The sequence below is a fragment of the Pelobates fuscus genome, chromosome 12, assembly GCF_036172605.1.
Source record: "Pelobates fuscus isolate aPelFus1 chromosome 12, aPelFus1.pri, whole genome shotgun sequence".
NCBI lineage: Eukaryota > Metazoa > Chordata > Amphibia > Anura > Pelobatidae > Pelobates > Pelobates fuscus.
In genome coordinates this window covers 65,792,271-65,807,497 of record NC_086328.1, presented here as the reverse complement: position 1 = coordinate 65,807,497, position 15,227 = coordinate 65,792,271, and the positions used below count along the sequence as shown (strand labels likewise).

General features: G+C 39.9%; 1 protein-coding gene across 1 annotated transcript in view; it reads right to left on the bottom strand.

Annotated features, from left to right (window-relative positions):
• Positions 1–15,227, bottom strand: part of LTBP3 (latent transforming growth factor beta binding protein 3) — a 275,491-nt gene that overhangs the window by 98,248 nt on the left and 162,016 nt on the right. The window contains exons 7-9 of the mRNA XM_063437804.1: positions 13,757–13,915; positions 11,171–11,395; positions 10,960–10,976 (exon numbers count right to left, since the gene is read on the bottom strand). Coding sequence (XP_063293874.1) covers positions 10,960–10,976; positions 11,171–11,395; positions 13,757–13,915 — 401 coding nt within the window. The remainder of the gene's footprint in view (positions 1–10,959; positions 10,977–11,170; positions 11,396–13,756; positions 13,916–15,227) is intronic.

The window sequence follows — 15,227 nt, the reverse complement described above, 5'->3', positions numbered from 1 at the left end:
CAGATGAATCTTACCTGTAACAGTAAAAAAGAACTCTTAGCACAACTCTTAGACAGTTGAAGCTTCTGTAAAACTCTCCAGAATATCTCCAACCACACACACACTTAGAAGCAACACTTAGATGAAGCAACCAAGCTCTATTAGCCAAGCTAATGACAACTACCCTTATATACTCCTAAAATCACCTCCCACTAGGAATGTTTAACACCTGGGTAGGCCTCTGCTTATTAGCAAACAATAGCTAATTTAAATAGCAATCAATAGCAAGTAGCTACCTAATCCAATCAAATGCCTTATAATTACCAACAGGAAATCAAACCTTCTGCAGTCAGTAACCCTTTCCTACAGATGAATCTTACCTGTAACAGTAAAAAAGAACTCTTAGCACAACTCTTAGACAGTTGAAGCTTCTGTAAAACTCTCCAGAATATCTCCAACCACACACACACTTAGAAGCAACACTTAGATGAAGCAACCAAGCTATATTAGCCAAGCTAATGACAACAACTCTTATATACTCCTAAAATCACCTCCCACTAGGAATGTTTAACACCTGGGTAGGCCTCTGCTTATTAGCAAACAATAGCTAATTTAAATAGCAATCAATAGCAAGTAGCTACCTAATCCAATCAAATGCCTTATAATTACCAACAGGAAATCAAACCTTCTGCAGTCAGTAACCCTTTCCTACAGATGAATCTTACCTGTAACAGTAAAAAAGAACTCTTAGCACAACTCTTAGACAGTTGAAGCTTCTGTAAAACTCTCCAGAATATCTCCAACCACACACACACTTAGAAGCAACACTTAGATGAAGCAACCAAGCTATATTAGCCAAGCTAATGACAACAACTCTTATATACTCCTAAAATCACCTCCCACTAGGAATGTTTAACACCTGGGTAGGCCTCTGCTTATTAGCAAACAATAGCTAATTTAAATAGCAATCAATAGCAAGTAGCTACCTAATCCAATCAAATGCCTTATAATTACCAACAGGAAATCAAACCTTCTGCAGTCAGTAACCCTTTCCTACAGATGAATCTTACCTGTAACAGTAAAAAAGAACTCTTAGCACAACTCTTAGACAGTTGAAGCTTCTGTAAAACTCTCCAGAATATCTCCAACCACACACACACTTAGAAGCAACACTTAGATGAAGCAACCAAGCTATATTAGCCAAGCTAATGACAACAACTCTTATATACTCCTAAAATCACCTCCCACTAGGAATGTTTAACACCTGGGTAGGCCTCTGCTTATTAGCAAACAATAGCTAATTTAAATAGCAATCAATAGCAAGTAGCTACCTAATCCAATCAAATGCCTTATAATTACCAACAGGAAATCAAACCTTCTGCAGTCAGTAACCCTTTCCTACAGATGAATCTTACCTGTAACAGTAAAAAAGAACTCTTAGCACAACTCTTAGACAGTTGAAGCTTCTGTAAAACTCTCCAGAATATCTCCAACCACACACACACTTAGAAGCAACACTTAGATGAAGCAACCAAGCTATATTAGCCAAGCTAATGACAACAACTCTTATATACTCCTAAAATCACCTCCCACTAGGAATGTTTAACACCTGGGTAGGCCTCTGCTTATTAGCAAACAATAGCTAATTTAAATAGCAATCAATAGCAAGTAGCTACCTAATCCAATCAAATGCCTTATAATTACCAACAGGAAATCAAACCTTCTGCAGTCAGTAACCCTTTCCTACAGATGAATCTTACCTGTAACAGTAAAAAAGAACTCTTAGCACAACTCTTAGACAGTTGAAGCTTCTGTAAAACTCTCCAGAATATCTCCAACCACACACACACTTAGAAGCAACACTTAGATGAAGCAACCAAGCTATATTAGCCAAGCTAATGACAACAACTCTTATATACTCCTAAAATCACCTCCCACTAGGAATGTTTAACACCTGGGTAGGCCTCTGCTTATTAGCAAACAATAGCTAATTTAAATAGCAATCAATAGCAAGTAGCTACCTAATCCAATCAAATGCCTTATAATTACCAACAGGAAATCAAACCTTCTGCAGTCAGTAACCCTTTCCTACAGATGAATCTTACCTGTAACAGTAAAAAAGAACTCTTAGCACAACTCTTAGACAGTTGAAGCTTCTGTAAAACTCTCCAGAATATCTCCAACCACACACACACTTAGAAGCAACACTTAGATGAAGCAACCAAGCTCTATTAGCCAAGCTAATGACAACAACTCTTATATACTCCTAAAATCACCTCCCACTAGGAATGTTTAACACCTGGGTAGGCCTCTGCTTATTAGCAAACAATAGCTAATTTAAATAGCAATCAATAGCAAGTAGCTACCTAATCCAATCAAATGCCTTATAATTACCAACAGGAAATCAAACCTTCTGCAGTCAGTAACCCTTTCCTACAGATGAATCTTACCTGTAACAGTAAAAAAGAACTCTTAGCACAACTCTTAGACAGTTGAAGCTTCTGTAAAACTCTCCAGAATATCTCCAACCACACACACACTTAGAAGCAACACTTAGATGAAGCAACAAAGCTATATTAGCCAAGCTAATGACAACAACTCTTATATACTCCTAAAATCACCTCCCACTAGGAATGTTTAACACCTGGGTAGGCCTCTGCTTATTAGCAAACAATAGCTAATTTAAATAGCAATCAATAGCAAGTAGCTACCTAATCCAATCAAATGCCTTATAATTACCAACAGGAAATCAAACCTTCTGCAGTCAGTAACCCTTTCCTACAGATGAATCTTACCTGTAACAGTAAAAAAGAACTCTTAGCACAACTCTTAGACAGTTGAAGCTTCTGTAAAACTCTCCAGAATATCTCCAACCACACACACACTTAGAAGCAACACTTAGATGAAGCAACCAAGCTATATTAGCCAAGCTAATGACAACAACTCTTATATACTCCTAAAATCACCTCCCACTAGGAATGTTTAACACCTGGGTAGGCCTCTGCTTATTAGCAAACAATAGCTAATTTAAATAGCAATCAATAGCAAGTAGCTACCTAATCCAATCAAATGCCTTATAATTACCAACAGGAAATCAAACCTTCTGCAGTCAGTAACCCTTTCCTACAGATGAATCTTACCTGTAACAGTAAAAAAGAACTCTTAGCACAACTCTTAGACAGTTGAAGCTTCTGTAAAACTCTCCAGAATATCTCCAACCACACACACACTTAGAAGCAACACTTAGATGAAGCAACCAAGCTCTATTAGCCAAGCTAATGACAACTACCCTTATATACTCCTAAAATCACCTCCCACTAGGAATGTTTAACACCTGGGTAGGCCTCTGCTTATTAGCAAACAATAGCTAATTTAAATAGCAATCAATAGCAAGTAGCTACCTAATCCAATCAAATGCCTTATAATTACCAACAGGAAATCAAACCTTCTGCAGTCAGTAACCCTTTCCTACAGATGAATCTTACCTGTAACAGTAAAAAAGAACTCTTAGCACAACTCTTAGACAGTTGAAGCTTCTGTAAAACTCTCCAGAATATCTCCAACCACACACACACTTAGAAGCAACACTTAGATGAAGCAACCAAGCTCTATTAGCCAAGCTAATGACAACTACCCTTATATACTCCTAAAATCACCTCCCACTAGGAATGTTTAACACCTGGGTAGGCCTCTGCTTATTAGCAAACAATAGCTAATTTAAATAGCAATCAATAGCAAGTAGCTACCTAATCCAATCAAATGCCTTATAATTACCAACAGGAAATCAAACCTTCTGCAGTCAGTAACCCTTTCCTACAGATGAATCTTACCTGTAACAGTAAAAAAGAACTCTTAGCACAACTCTTAGACAGTTGAAGCTTCTGTAAAACTCTCCAGAATATCTCCAACCACACACACACTTAGAAGCAACACTTAGATGAAGCAACCAAGCTCTATTAGCCAAGCTAATGACAACTACCCTTATATACTCCTAAAATCACCTCCCACTAGGAATGTTTAACACCTGGGTAGGCCTCTGCTTATTAGCAAACAATAGCTAATTTAAATAGCAATCAATAGCAAGTAGCTACCTAATCCAATCAAATGCCTTATAATTACCAACAGGAAATCAAACCTTCTGCAGTCAGTAACCCTTTCCTACAGATGAATCTTACCTGTAACAGTAAAAAAGAACTCTTAGCACAACTCTTAGACAGTTGAAGCTTCTGTAAAACTCTCCAGAATATCTCCAACCACACACACACTTAGAAGCAACACTTAGATGAAGCAACCAAGCTATATTAGCCAAGCTAATGACAACAACTCTTATATACTCCTAAAATCACCTCCCACTAGGAATGTTTAACACCTGGGTAGGCCTCTGCTTATTAGCAAACAATAGCTAATTTAAATAGCAATCAATAGCAAGTAGCTACCTAATCCAATCAAATGCCTTATAATTACCAACTGGAAATCAAACCTTCTGCAGTCAGTAACCCTTTCCTACAGATGAATCTTACCTGTAACAGTAAAAAAGAACTCTTAGCACAACTCTTAGACAGTTGAAGCTTCTGTAAAACTCTCCAGAATATCTCCAACCACACACACACTTAGAAGCAACACTTAGATGAAGCAACCAAGCTATATTAGCCAAGCTAATGACAACAACTCTTATATACTCCTAAAATCACCTCCCACTAGGAATGTTTAACACCTGGGTAGGCCTCTGCTTATTAGCAAACAATAGCTAATTTAAATAGCAATCAATAGCAAGTAGCTACCTAATCCAATCAAATGCCTTATAATTACCAACAGGAAATCAAACCTTCTGCAGTCAGTAACCCTTTCCTACAGATGAATCTTACCTGTAACAGTAAAAAAGAACTCTTAGCACAACTCTTAGACAGTTGAAGCTTCTGTAAAACTCTCCAGAATATCTCCAACCACACACACACTTAGAAGCAACACTTAGATGAAGCAACCAAGCTCTATTAGCCAAGCTAATGACAACTACCCTTATATACTCCTAAAATCACCTCCCACTAGGAATGTTTAACACCTGGGTAGGCCTCTGCTTATTAGCAAACAATAGCTAATTTAAATAGCAATCAATAGCAAGTAGCTACCTAATCCAATCAAATGCCTTATAATTACCAACAGGAAATCAAACCTTCTGCAGTCAGTAACCCTTTCCTACAGATGAATCTTACCTGTAACAGTAAAAAAGAACTCTTAGCACAACTCTTAGACAGTTGAAGCTTCTGTAAAACTCTCCAGAATATCTCCAACCACACACACACTTAGAAGCAACACTTAGATGAAGCAACCAAGCTCTATTAGCCAAGCTAATGACAACTACCCTTATATACTCCTAAAATCACCTCCCACTAGGAATGTTTAACACCTGGGTAGGCCTCTGCTTATTAGCAAACAATAGCTAATTTAAATAGCAATCAATAGCAAGTAGCTACCTAATCCAATCAAATGCCTTATAATTACCAACAGGAAATCAAACCTTCTGCAGTCAGTAACCCTTTCCTACAGATGAATCTTACCTGTAACAGTAAAAAAGAACTCTTAGCACAACTCTTAGACAGTTGAAGCTTCTGTAAAACTCTCCAGAATATCTCCAACCACACACACACTTAGAAGCAACACTTAGATGAAGCAACCAAGCTATATTAGCCAAGCTAATGACAACAACTCTTATATACTCCTAAAATCACCTCCCACTAGGAATGTTTAACACCTGGGTAGGCCTCTGCTTATTAGCAAACAATAGCTAATTTAAATAGCAATCAATAGCAAGTAGCTACCTAATCCAATCAAATGCCTTATAATTACCAACAGGAAATCAAACCTTCTGCAGTCAGTAACCCTTTCCTACAGATGAATCTTACCTGTAACAGTAAAAAAGAACTCTTAGCACAACTCTTAGACAGTTGAAGCTTCTGTAAAACTCTCCAGAATATCTCCAACCACACACACACTTAGAAGCAACACTTAGATGAAGCAACCAAGCTCTATTAGCCAAGCTAATGACAACTACCCTTATATACTCCTAAAATCACCTCCCACTAGGAATGTTTAACACCTGGGTAGGCCTCTGCTTATTAGCAAACAATAGCTAATTTAAATAGCAATCAATAGCAAGTAGCTACCTAATCCAATCAAATGCCTTATAATTACCAACAGGAAATCAAACCTTCTGCAGTCAGTAACCCTTTCCTACAGATGAATCTTACCTGTAACAGTAAAAAAGAACTCTTAGCACAACTCTTAGACAGTTGAAGCTTCTGTAAAACTCTCCAGAATATCTCCAACCACACACACACTTAGAAGCAACACTTAGATGAAGCAACCAAGCTCTATTAGCCAAGCTAATGACAACTACCCTTATATACTCCTAAAATCACCTCCCACTAGGAATGTTTAACACCTGGGTAGGCCTCTGCTTATTAGCAAACAATAGCTAATTTAAATAGCAATCAATAGCAAGTAGCTACCTAATCCAATCAAATGCCTTATAATTACCAACAGGAAATCAAACCTTCTGCAGTCAGTAACCCTTTCCTACAGATGAATCTTACCTGTAACAGTAAAAAAGAACTCTTAGCACAACTCTTAGACAGTTGAAGCTTCTGTAAAACTCTCCAGAATATCTCCAACCACACACACACTTAGAAGCAACACTTAGATGAAGCAACCAAGCTATATTAGCCAAGCTAATGACAACAACTCTTATATACTCCTAAAATCACCTCCCACTAGGAATGTTTAACACCTGGGTAGGCCTCTGCTTATTAGCAAACAATAGCTAATTTAAATAGCAATCAATAGCAAGTAGCTACCTAATCCAATCAAATGCCTTATAATTACCAACAGGAAATCAAACCTTCTGCAGTCAGTAACCCTTTCCTACAGATGAATCTTACCTGTAACAGTAAAAAAGAACTCTTAGCACAACTCTTAGACAGTTGAAGCTTCTGTAAAACTCTCCAGAATATCTCCAACCACACACACACTTAGAAGCAACACTTAGATGAAGCAACCAAGCTCTATTAGCCAAGCTAATGACAACTACCCTTATATACTCCTAAAATCACCTCCCACTAGGAATGTTTAACACCTGGGTAGGCCTCTGCTTATTAGCAAACAATAGCTAATTTAAATAGCAATCAATAGCAAGTAGCTACCTAATCCAATCAAATGCCTTATAATTACCAACAGGAAATCAAACCTTCTGCAGTCAGTAACCCTTTCCTACAGATGAATCTTACCTGTAACAGTAAAAAAGAACTCTTAGCACAACTCTTAGACAGTTGAAGCTTCTGTAAAACTCTCCAGAATATCTCCAACCACACACACACTTAGAAGCAACACTTAGATGAAGCAACCAAGCTCTATTAGCCAAGCTAATGACAACAACTCTTATATACTCCTAAAATCACCTCCCACTAGGAATGTTTAACACCTGGGTAGGCCTCTGCTTATTAGCAAACAATAGCTAATTTAAATAGCAATCAATAGCAAGTAGCTACCTAATCCAATCAAATGCCTTATAATTACCAACAGGAAATCAAACCTTCTGCAGTCAGTAACCCTTTCCTACAGATGAATCTTACCTGTAACAGTAAAAAAGAACTCTTAGCACAACTCTTAGACAGTTGAAGCTTCTGTAAAACTCTCCAGAATATCTCCAACCACACACACACTTAGAAGCAACACTTAGATGAAGCAACCAAGCTCTATTGGTGGGTTTAAACCAATCAGAGTGCTCTTTGTCATTTTACAAGCGTGGGAAAGTTCTTTGGAATTTTCCCACGCTTGTAAAATGACACAGAGCACTGTGATTGGATGGATTTCAAGCCATCCAATCACAGTGCTCTGTGTCATTTTACAAGCGTGGGAAAGTTCTTTGGAATTTTCCCACGCTTGTAAAATGACACAGAGCACTGTGATTGGATGGATTTCAAGCCATCCAATCACAGTGCTCTTTGTCATTTTACAAGCGTGGGAAAGTTCTTTGGAATTTTCCCACGCTTGTAAAATGACACAGAGCACTGTGATTGGATGGGTTTCAAGCCATCCAATCACAGTGCTCTTTGTCATTTTACAAGCGTGGGAAAGTTCTTTGGAATTTTCCCACGCTTGTAAAATGACACAGAGCACTGTGATTGGATGTGTTTCAAGTGCTCTGTGCACTGTGATTGGATGGCTTGAAACACATCCAATCACAGTGCTCTGTGTCATTTTACAAGCGTGGGAAAATTCCAAAGAACTTTCCCACGCTTGTAAAATGACAAAGAGCACTGTGATTGGATGGCTTGAAATCCATCCAATCACAGTGCTCTGTGTCATTTTACAAGCGTTGGAAAGTTCTTTGGAATTTTCCCACGCTTGTAAAATGACACAGAGCACTGTGATTGGATGGATTTCAAGCCATCCAATCACAGTGCTCTGTGTCATTTTACAAGCGTGGGAAAATTCCAAAGAACTTTCCCACGCTTGTAAAATGACAAAGTGCACTGTGATTGGATGGCTTGAAATCCATCCAATCACAGTGCTCTGTGTCATTTTACAAGCGTGGGAAAGTTCTTTGGAATTTTCCCACGCTTGTAAAATGACACAGAGCACTGTGATTGGATGGCTTGAAATCCATCCAATCACAGTGCTCTGTGTCATTTTACAAGCGTGGGAAAATTCCAAAGAACTTTCCCACGCTTGTAAAATGACAAAGAGCACTCTGATTGGCTTAAACCCACCAATCAGAGTGTTCTTAGCCTAATTGCAGGGCGGGGCAAGGCTTTATAAGCCTTCCCCCGCCCTGCAGAGCTCAGTCTGCGCGGAGCCCTCCATGGGTGAAGATGGATTATTTTTTTTGCGCTCGTTTTTTGTTTTTTTTTATTGCGTCGGTTATTATGGATTTTATTTGGCCTTTTTTGGGGCTGAAGAAAGAAGATTTTAGAAGAAAGAAAACATCGAATGGTAAGTTGATTTTATCTCATTTTTTCTTTTTTACAGGTTTTTAGTTAATGGTCCCCCCTCATTATTTTTAGGGTGAGGGGGGTAGGTAGGGCGATATTTTTTTTTTGGGGGGGGAAGGGTTAAGTAGGGTCCTCCCCCTTTGTATTTAGGGCCCCCACCCACCGCTCAGGGGTGGGGGCCGGGGGGGGGGCAGTAGGTCCCCCCCCTTATTGATAATTTTAGGGCCCCCACCCGCCGCTCAGGGGTGGGAGCGGGGGGGGGGACTGTAGGTCCCCACCTCATTGATAATTTTAGGGCCTTCACCCGCTGCACAGGGGTGGGGGCCGGGGGGGGACAGTAGGTCCCCCCCTCATTGATAATTTTAGAAAGCGAGCTGAGCTGTCAGTCAGACAGCTCAGCTCGCGAACGCACATTCCGCACACATGCGCGGTGAGAAGCGTCCTATTGGGCCCCGCGATTTCGTCATTTTGACGAAAAAGGGGGCGCGGCCTAGCGGGGAGCTCGGCGCTGGAACGGAGGTAAGTTTTTAATATAAAAACACCTCGAAATTTTTTTTAATGAATGAAAGTACATATAAAAGCATGAAGGAAGGCTGGTTTTATATGGTGACTATAGAGTCCCTTTAAGTATCCTAGACATACTAATATCCATAAATGGTAGCATATTTTAAAGTGCTGCATTCAGTATTAAAGTGCAAGATGGTGTAAAGCGCATAGTGAATGCTTATAAAGTGCAAAGTGAATACTTATCCATAGTAAAAAAGTGCAGAATAGTGCTAATATCACATATTTGTAGTAATGTTGCATATTACGTTAAGCAAATGCCTTGGGCAATCAAAACCTAAGAAAGAAAACTTTGCCTCCTCTAGTGCTTTCAATAAATCACAGCGTTTGTAGCCACGTGCAAGGAATTTCTCCGTCATCTCCTTAAGTTGTTGCTCCATCACATCCCTTTCTGAGTTGTTTCGAATAACTCTTAAATATTGTGCCCTGGGTAATGATTTCTTCAAAGCCTCTGCATGTGCACTATCGTTATGTAGGATAGTATTGCGGTCTGTCGATTTTGTATACAGGCTATATGATATTTTTTGTTCCCTTACCCATATTTCGAGGTCCAAATATTGAACTGATGTTGTACTTATATTTGACGTCACTCTGATGGGGGTCCCCAGTTTATTAAGATATTGTATCTCTGAGATGATGGAACAACAACTCAAGGAGATGACGGAGAAATTCCTTGCACGTGGCTACAAATGCTGTGATTTATTGAAAGCGCTAGAGGAGGCAAAGTCTGCCCATCCCAATAAAGTAGCCAAGGTAGCTCCAAGGTTGGTTTTTACGCTACTTGTGGGCGGAGCACGTACACGCATGTGCACTCTGTACCTTGGAATGCTAGCGGCATTAGGCACAGCACCTAAGGGGTTTCATTGATTTCTCTTCCTATAAATATGCTTATGTTTTTATTGTTTATTATACCTGATCCTGATGAAAGTGCCGGAAGGGGACTAAAACGTCGGTCCATCCTTTTTTTAATGAATCTTCAATAAATAACCTACATTTTATCTTCAAAAGTCCTTGAGTGCTGGTCGTCTTCCTATACTGACTATATATATATATATATATATATGTACATACACACATAAAGAAGAATTACTGTTGTGCATTTCCTGCATATCTCAAGTTGGACTTTGGGAAATCTATGTTGGGCAGAGGAATCCTGAGAAATCATGTTTCCACAGCAATCCCTCATTTCCCAGCTTTACAGGCAAATGAGCTCAGACAAGCATTGTTTTTCAGACTTAACCCTGCATCTCTGGCTTTAAACACAGCTTTTGTGTGTATGACACTTATAACACACTCACTGGATAACTTTATGAATATGTAAATTTAAATATAATTTTTTTGGTGCTGAAATTAAATAATATTGCAAATGTAACTGGAGTTTTCACTCATTCATTTTCAAGAATCAAAAATGACACGTTGGGGTACTTACCACAGCAGTGACATCTCCTGCAAAAGAAAGAATATAAAGATATATATATAACATAATACAATGTCAAAAATTTATTGTGTATTTGTCAAAGAGTACATTTTTTTTATAGAGAATGAGTGGTAAAGGCGATTTGTAGTGCAATGAGTATTACAGTACGCAAGATGAGAATGACATGATATTCGATGCATTATTGATCAGTACAGGCCGTTACCTTGTCCATCCGGAGAATCCAGCTCAGTTATCTTTTGGGTTGGGATCAAATCAAACACTTTGGGAGGTAAAGCCAAATCCGGACTCCTTGGGGGTACAACCTGAGTGTCACTACCTTCAGGATGAAGGTGAAGCGTGAAATCACTCTGACCTTGAATTGTAAGTGTTTGATGAGACATCAGAATGTGGTAACCCTTCCCAGCTGGGCAGATCTCCGTAAATGATGCTGAAAAGTCACAAAAAAGAAAATAAAACTGCAAACTGAAATATAAAGTGAGAAAGAGAGAGTAAAGGGCATAGAGATAGAAAAGAGAAGTGAGATTTTAGGATGACATTATTTGTAGTACAGCTTGAGTGATTTCTGCCTACATGACATAAACTGAGCATTTGTTGTATAGAGTTCTTTTTTTTATAATATTGCAATTACAAATATACAAACTAATAATTTAGGTAGTACCACAGAAAAAAAGATGAATGAAGAGAAAAAACATATACAAATACATTTACAGTGTATTCGGGGCTGGATTTCCCCTTTGGCAAAGTAGGTGCCGTCCTACAAGCGCCTGCTCTGTATGTGGTGCCTATTTACTGCACTTATAATGTGCCTGTTTGGAGCTTAGGTGGGCTGGTGAGAGGAGATAAGTACCAACAGACTTGGTCTGTGAACTCAGTAGTCAAGTCACCCTCCTCTGCTTGCAGCAACAGTTACAGAGAGTGCAAAACTCAGTGCTCTTCCCATCAGCACCCACTCAAACAATAAATGCCGTACTGGAAAAGAAGGGACAGCACTGAGTGATGCACATTGTATAACAGCTCATGTAGTTCTACTATCGATCATAGCAAGGTCAAACTCGACATGCCTGGACCATAAACACGCCTTTTCCCTAATCCTAAATTTAACCCCTCTTAAAACCTAAACAAACTATTTCCTTAGTCCTAAAGCATTTAATACTCTTTACATAGAACTCTGTATATATAATCTTACTCTGTCATCAACCACTCTCTAACCTTAACCCTCCTTCACCATAACCATTTTAACATTATTTATTTTTTACACAGCTGCATGCACTCACCAGTGTTAATTTTGGCGGCAAATTTCAAGTTAGTTTTAGTCATAGTCTTTTGACTAAAAAAGCCATTTTAGGTTTAGTCGTGTTATAGTCACTGGAATTGTTTTAGCTTTAGTCGTATTATAGTAAAATAAATCTCCAGTCAATTTTAGTCCTTAATGGGGAAAGAGTGGAGGCAGCATATGAGGTCTCTCGGGCCGTCTTCCAGTGATCTGGGCCGCGCGGTTCTGTGCGCCCTCTCGAACTCAATGTGCTCTGGGGATGTCGGTTGCAGTATAGTCTGGAAGAGTTTGGTGAGTATGTTGACAACGTTTTCATCAGTACCCTCAGCCTCAGGGACTCCTCGGATACGTATATTACACCTCCGACCTCTATTGTCCAGGTCTTCAAGGTGCCTCCTCATGGATAGGAGCATCGTACCTTGGCGGGCTATTGCTGTGTCTGCTGATGTCTGGCGCGCCGTAAGGGCCTCAGTCGCTTCCTCCGCACGTGTAATGCGGCCCGCATGGGACGCGACTTCGGACCGGATCCCCGCCATTTCGGCTCTGAGGGTGTCCTGGATGACGGTGGTAAGGGACATTAGGTCGTCCTTAGTGGCCATGGAAGCCGTCAGGCTCCTCAGCTTGTCCTCAATCCTCTCCAGGGTTGCGCCGTCCGTACCCGGAGGGGTTGTCGGCGCCATCTTGGGGCTTCCCGTTTCCCCGCTAGCGCCTGGTTGTGGGTGCTGGAGGTTCCTGGGGGTCTGGGGTTGATCCGGTCGCTTATTGCGACCCATTTAGCTTATTTAGATGCTTTTATAATGCTTTACGGGGTCCGGTGGAGCGGAGCTCTCCCTTTATGCGGCCATCTTGGTCAGCGCCGTAGCCACGCCCCCAGTCAATTTTAGTCCACAAATTTATTGGGTTTAGTTAAAGCCTCTATCTGTCTCTTTTGCCCCTTCCCCAGCCCCTCTGTGTCTCTTTGTGTCCTCACAGCCCGTCTAGGTGTCTCTCCCAAGCACTGGTCTGTCTTTTTTGCCCTTTCCACAGCCTCTCTGTGCAGTGTTACTTTTGGCGGCAAATTTTAATGTAGTATTAGTTATAGTCTTCTGACTAAAAAGTAATTTTAGTTTTAGCCGTATTTTACTCATCTGAATTATTTTAGATTAAGTCTAGTTTTCTTAAAAATTTTAGTCGGCTAAAATTTGACTAAAATTGTTAGTCGACAAAATGAACACTGGCACTCACTATAATCACAAATTCAAACAATACATTACAAGTAGAAATATGCACAAACATACATATGTAATTATCAAAATTAAATATGTGTTTTATTTTGTGTTGCATGCAATGTCTAGTTATTTTTTATTGAGGAGGGGGAGCAGTTGGTACCTTGGAATTCTGTGCCTACAGACACCTGACATGTACATCCAGGCGTGCCTTTATTGAAATGTATCCATTTCTGAAGCATGTGGTGCTGCTATATAAATAAAAAATACCTGTAGAAGAACACAAAAATGTTTTCTACGGCCATCTTACCTGTGCCGTCTGCAGGGCATGCTTCGCACTGAGACCCCCATGCTTTTCCAACACTACAGCAACAGAGTTGTTTGGTCATTCGTTTGGAGAGTGGATGCTGGCACTGCCCTTCCACACCTACCAGTCGGTAGCACAGACCTATTGCTTCAGACTTCTCCGCTACATGGCACATAAAGAGAAGGGAGATTGTTGGCTCAAGCACAACAGTCATTTTTCTCATTCACATTTTGTCTGGTGGATATATACTTAGCAATGTGATTTTTTTTTCCCTTTTTCTTTTGTTTATATTATGAGAGAAGAGAGAAACCCCATAGAATGTCTACAGAACAAGACACTTGACATGTTAGTGTCAAATACATGAACGGAATTCCTCGTTTACTTTCTCTGTTACAAACAAAACAGTTTCATTATCCTGTCTGTTTGAATATGTCAAACACAAGCAGTACTCATTTAACTACACAATTGAAACACACTTATGCAATTGATGCTTTGTGCTTTGATGATGCCCTGACGCTTTCGAGCAAAATGTGTAGGACATCCCTGCAGGCCAATGCTGGTTACCTCATCTAATGAACAGACAAAATACACTTTGGCCTTGGCAGCATGTGTGCAGAATGAACAGAAGGGGTCAACATGTACTTTTCTGATCATTTCCCTCACTTAATGAAGTGCAGTGCATGTCAGGTAGCAGTGTAAGCATAAGCCAGGTAAAAGTTGGGTCCAGCATGAGCCAGTGTACTTTGCATGGTGGCTGAATAAAGTACAAGAATTGTGTTTTGGAGTGTTTATTTTGAACATAGCATGAGCAAGGTAATCTGGCCTGTGCTGACACTAATCACAGTGGTTGGAATGCAAACTCATACTGCCTTATACTGTATTTTATAACAGCGGCCCACCAAATTATGACAGAGCTGCTTAAACATTTTTATTTTCAAATCATAATAAATGTTAGTTTTGTTATTAAGCTATTAATAAAAGGCGCAACTGTTCTCCACATACTTAGCCACTATATGTTTCATAAGTTCAAATAATCAGTGTATATGTACTACTTCTTTTTCCGTTGTGTTACAAGCACAACTTGTGATAGTTTTGATACCGGAGAAACTGACGGAAGCGAAGCACAGAGAGATGGACACAGGTTTCTTCAGGAAGGAAGAGATTCTTTATTGGATCACCGATCGGGACTCAGAGGGACTAGCGTCACCAAAATACAACAAGTTCTGAGCCCCGGACAATAGTGCAGGCTCCTTATATAGGCACATAACTCCTCCCATATTAAGCTCCACCCGCACATTCTCTTGACCAATCAATACAAATAAGAATTAACTTCCTGCTTGACCGCATGGCTTGTCCAGCACAATGGAGGAGGGGAATACTACATCCTGTATTCTTGCACATGCTCCGTACACTACTGATCGTATCTTGCCTCGTGCAACCAACTGATCGATACGTCAGCATATGCACGTACACA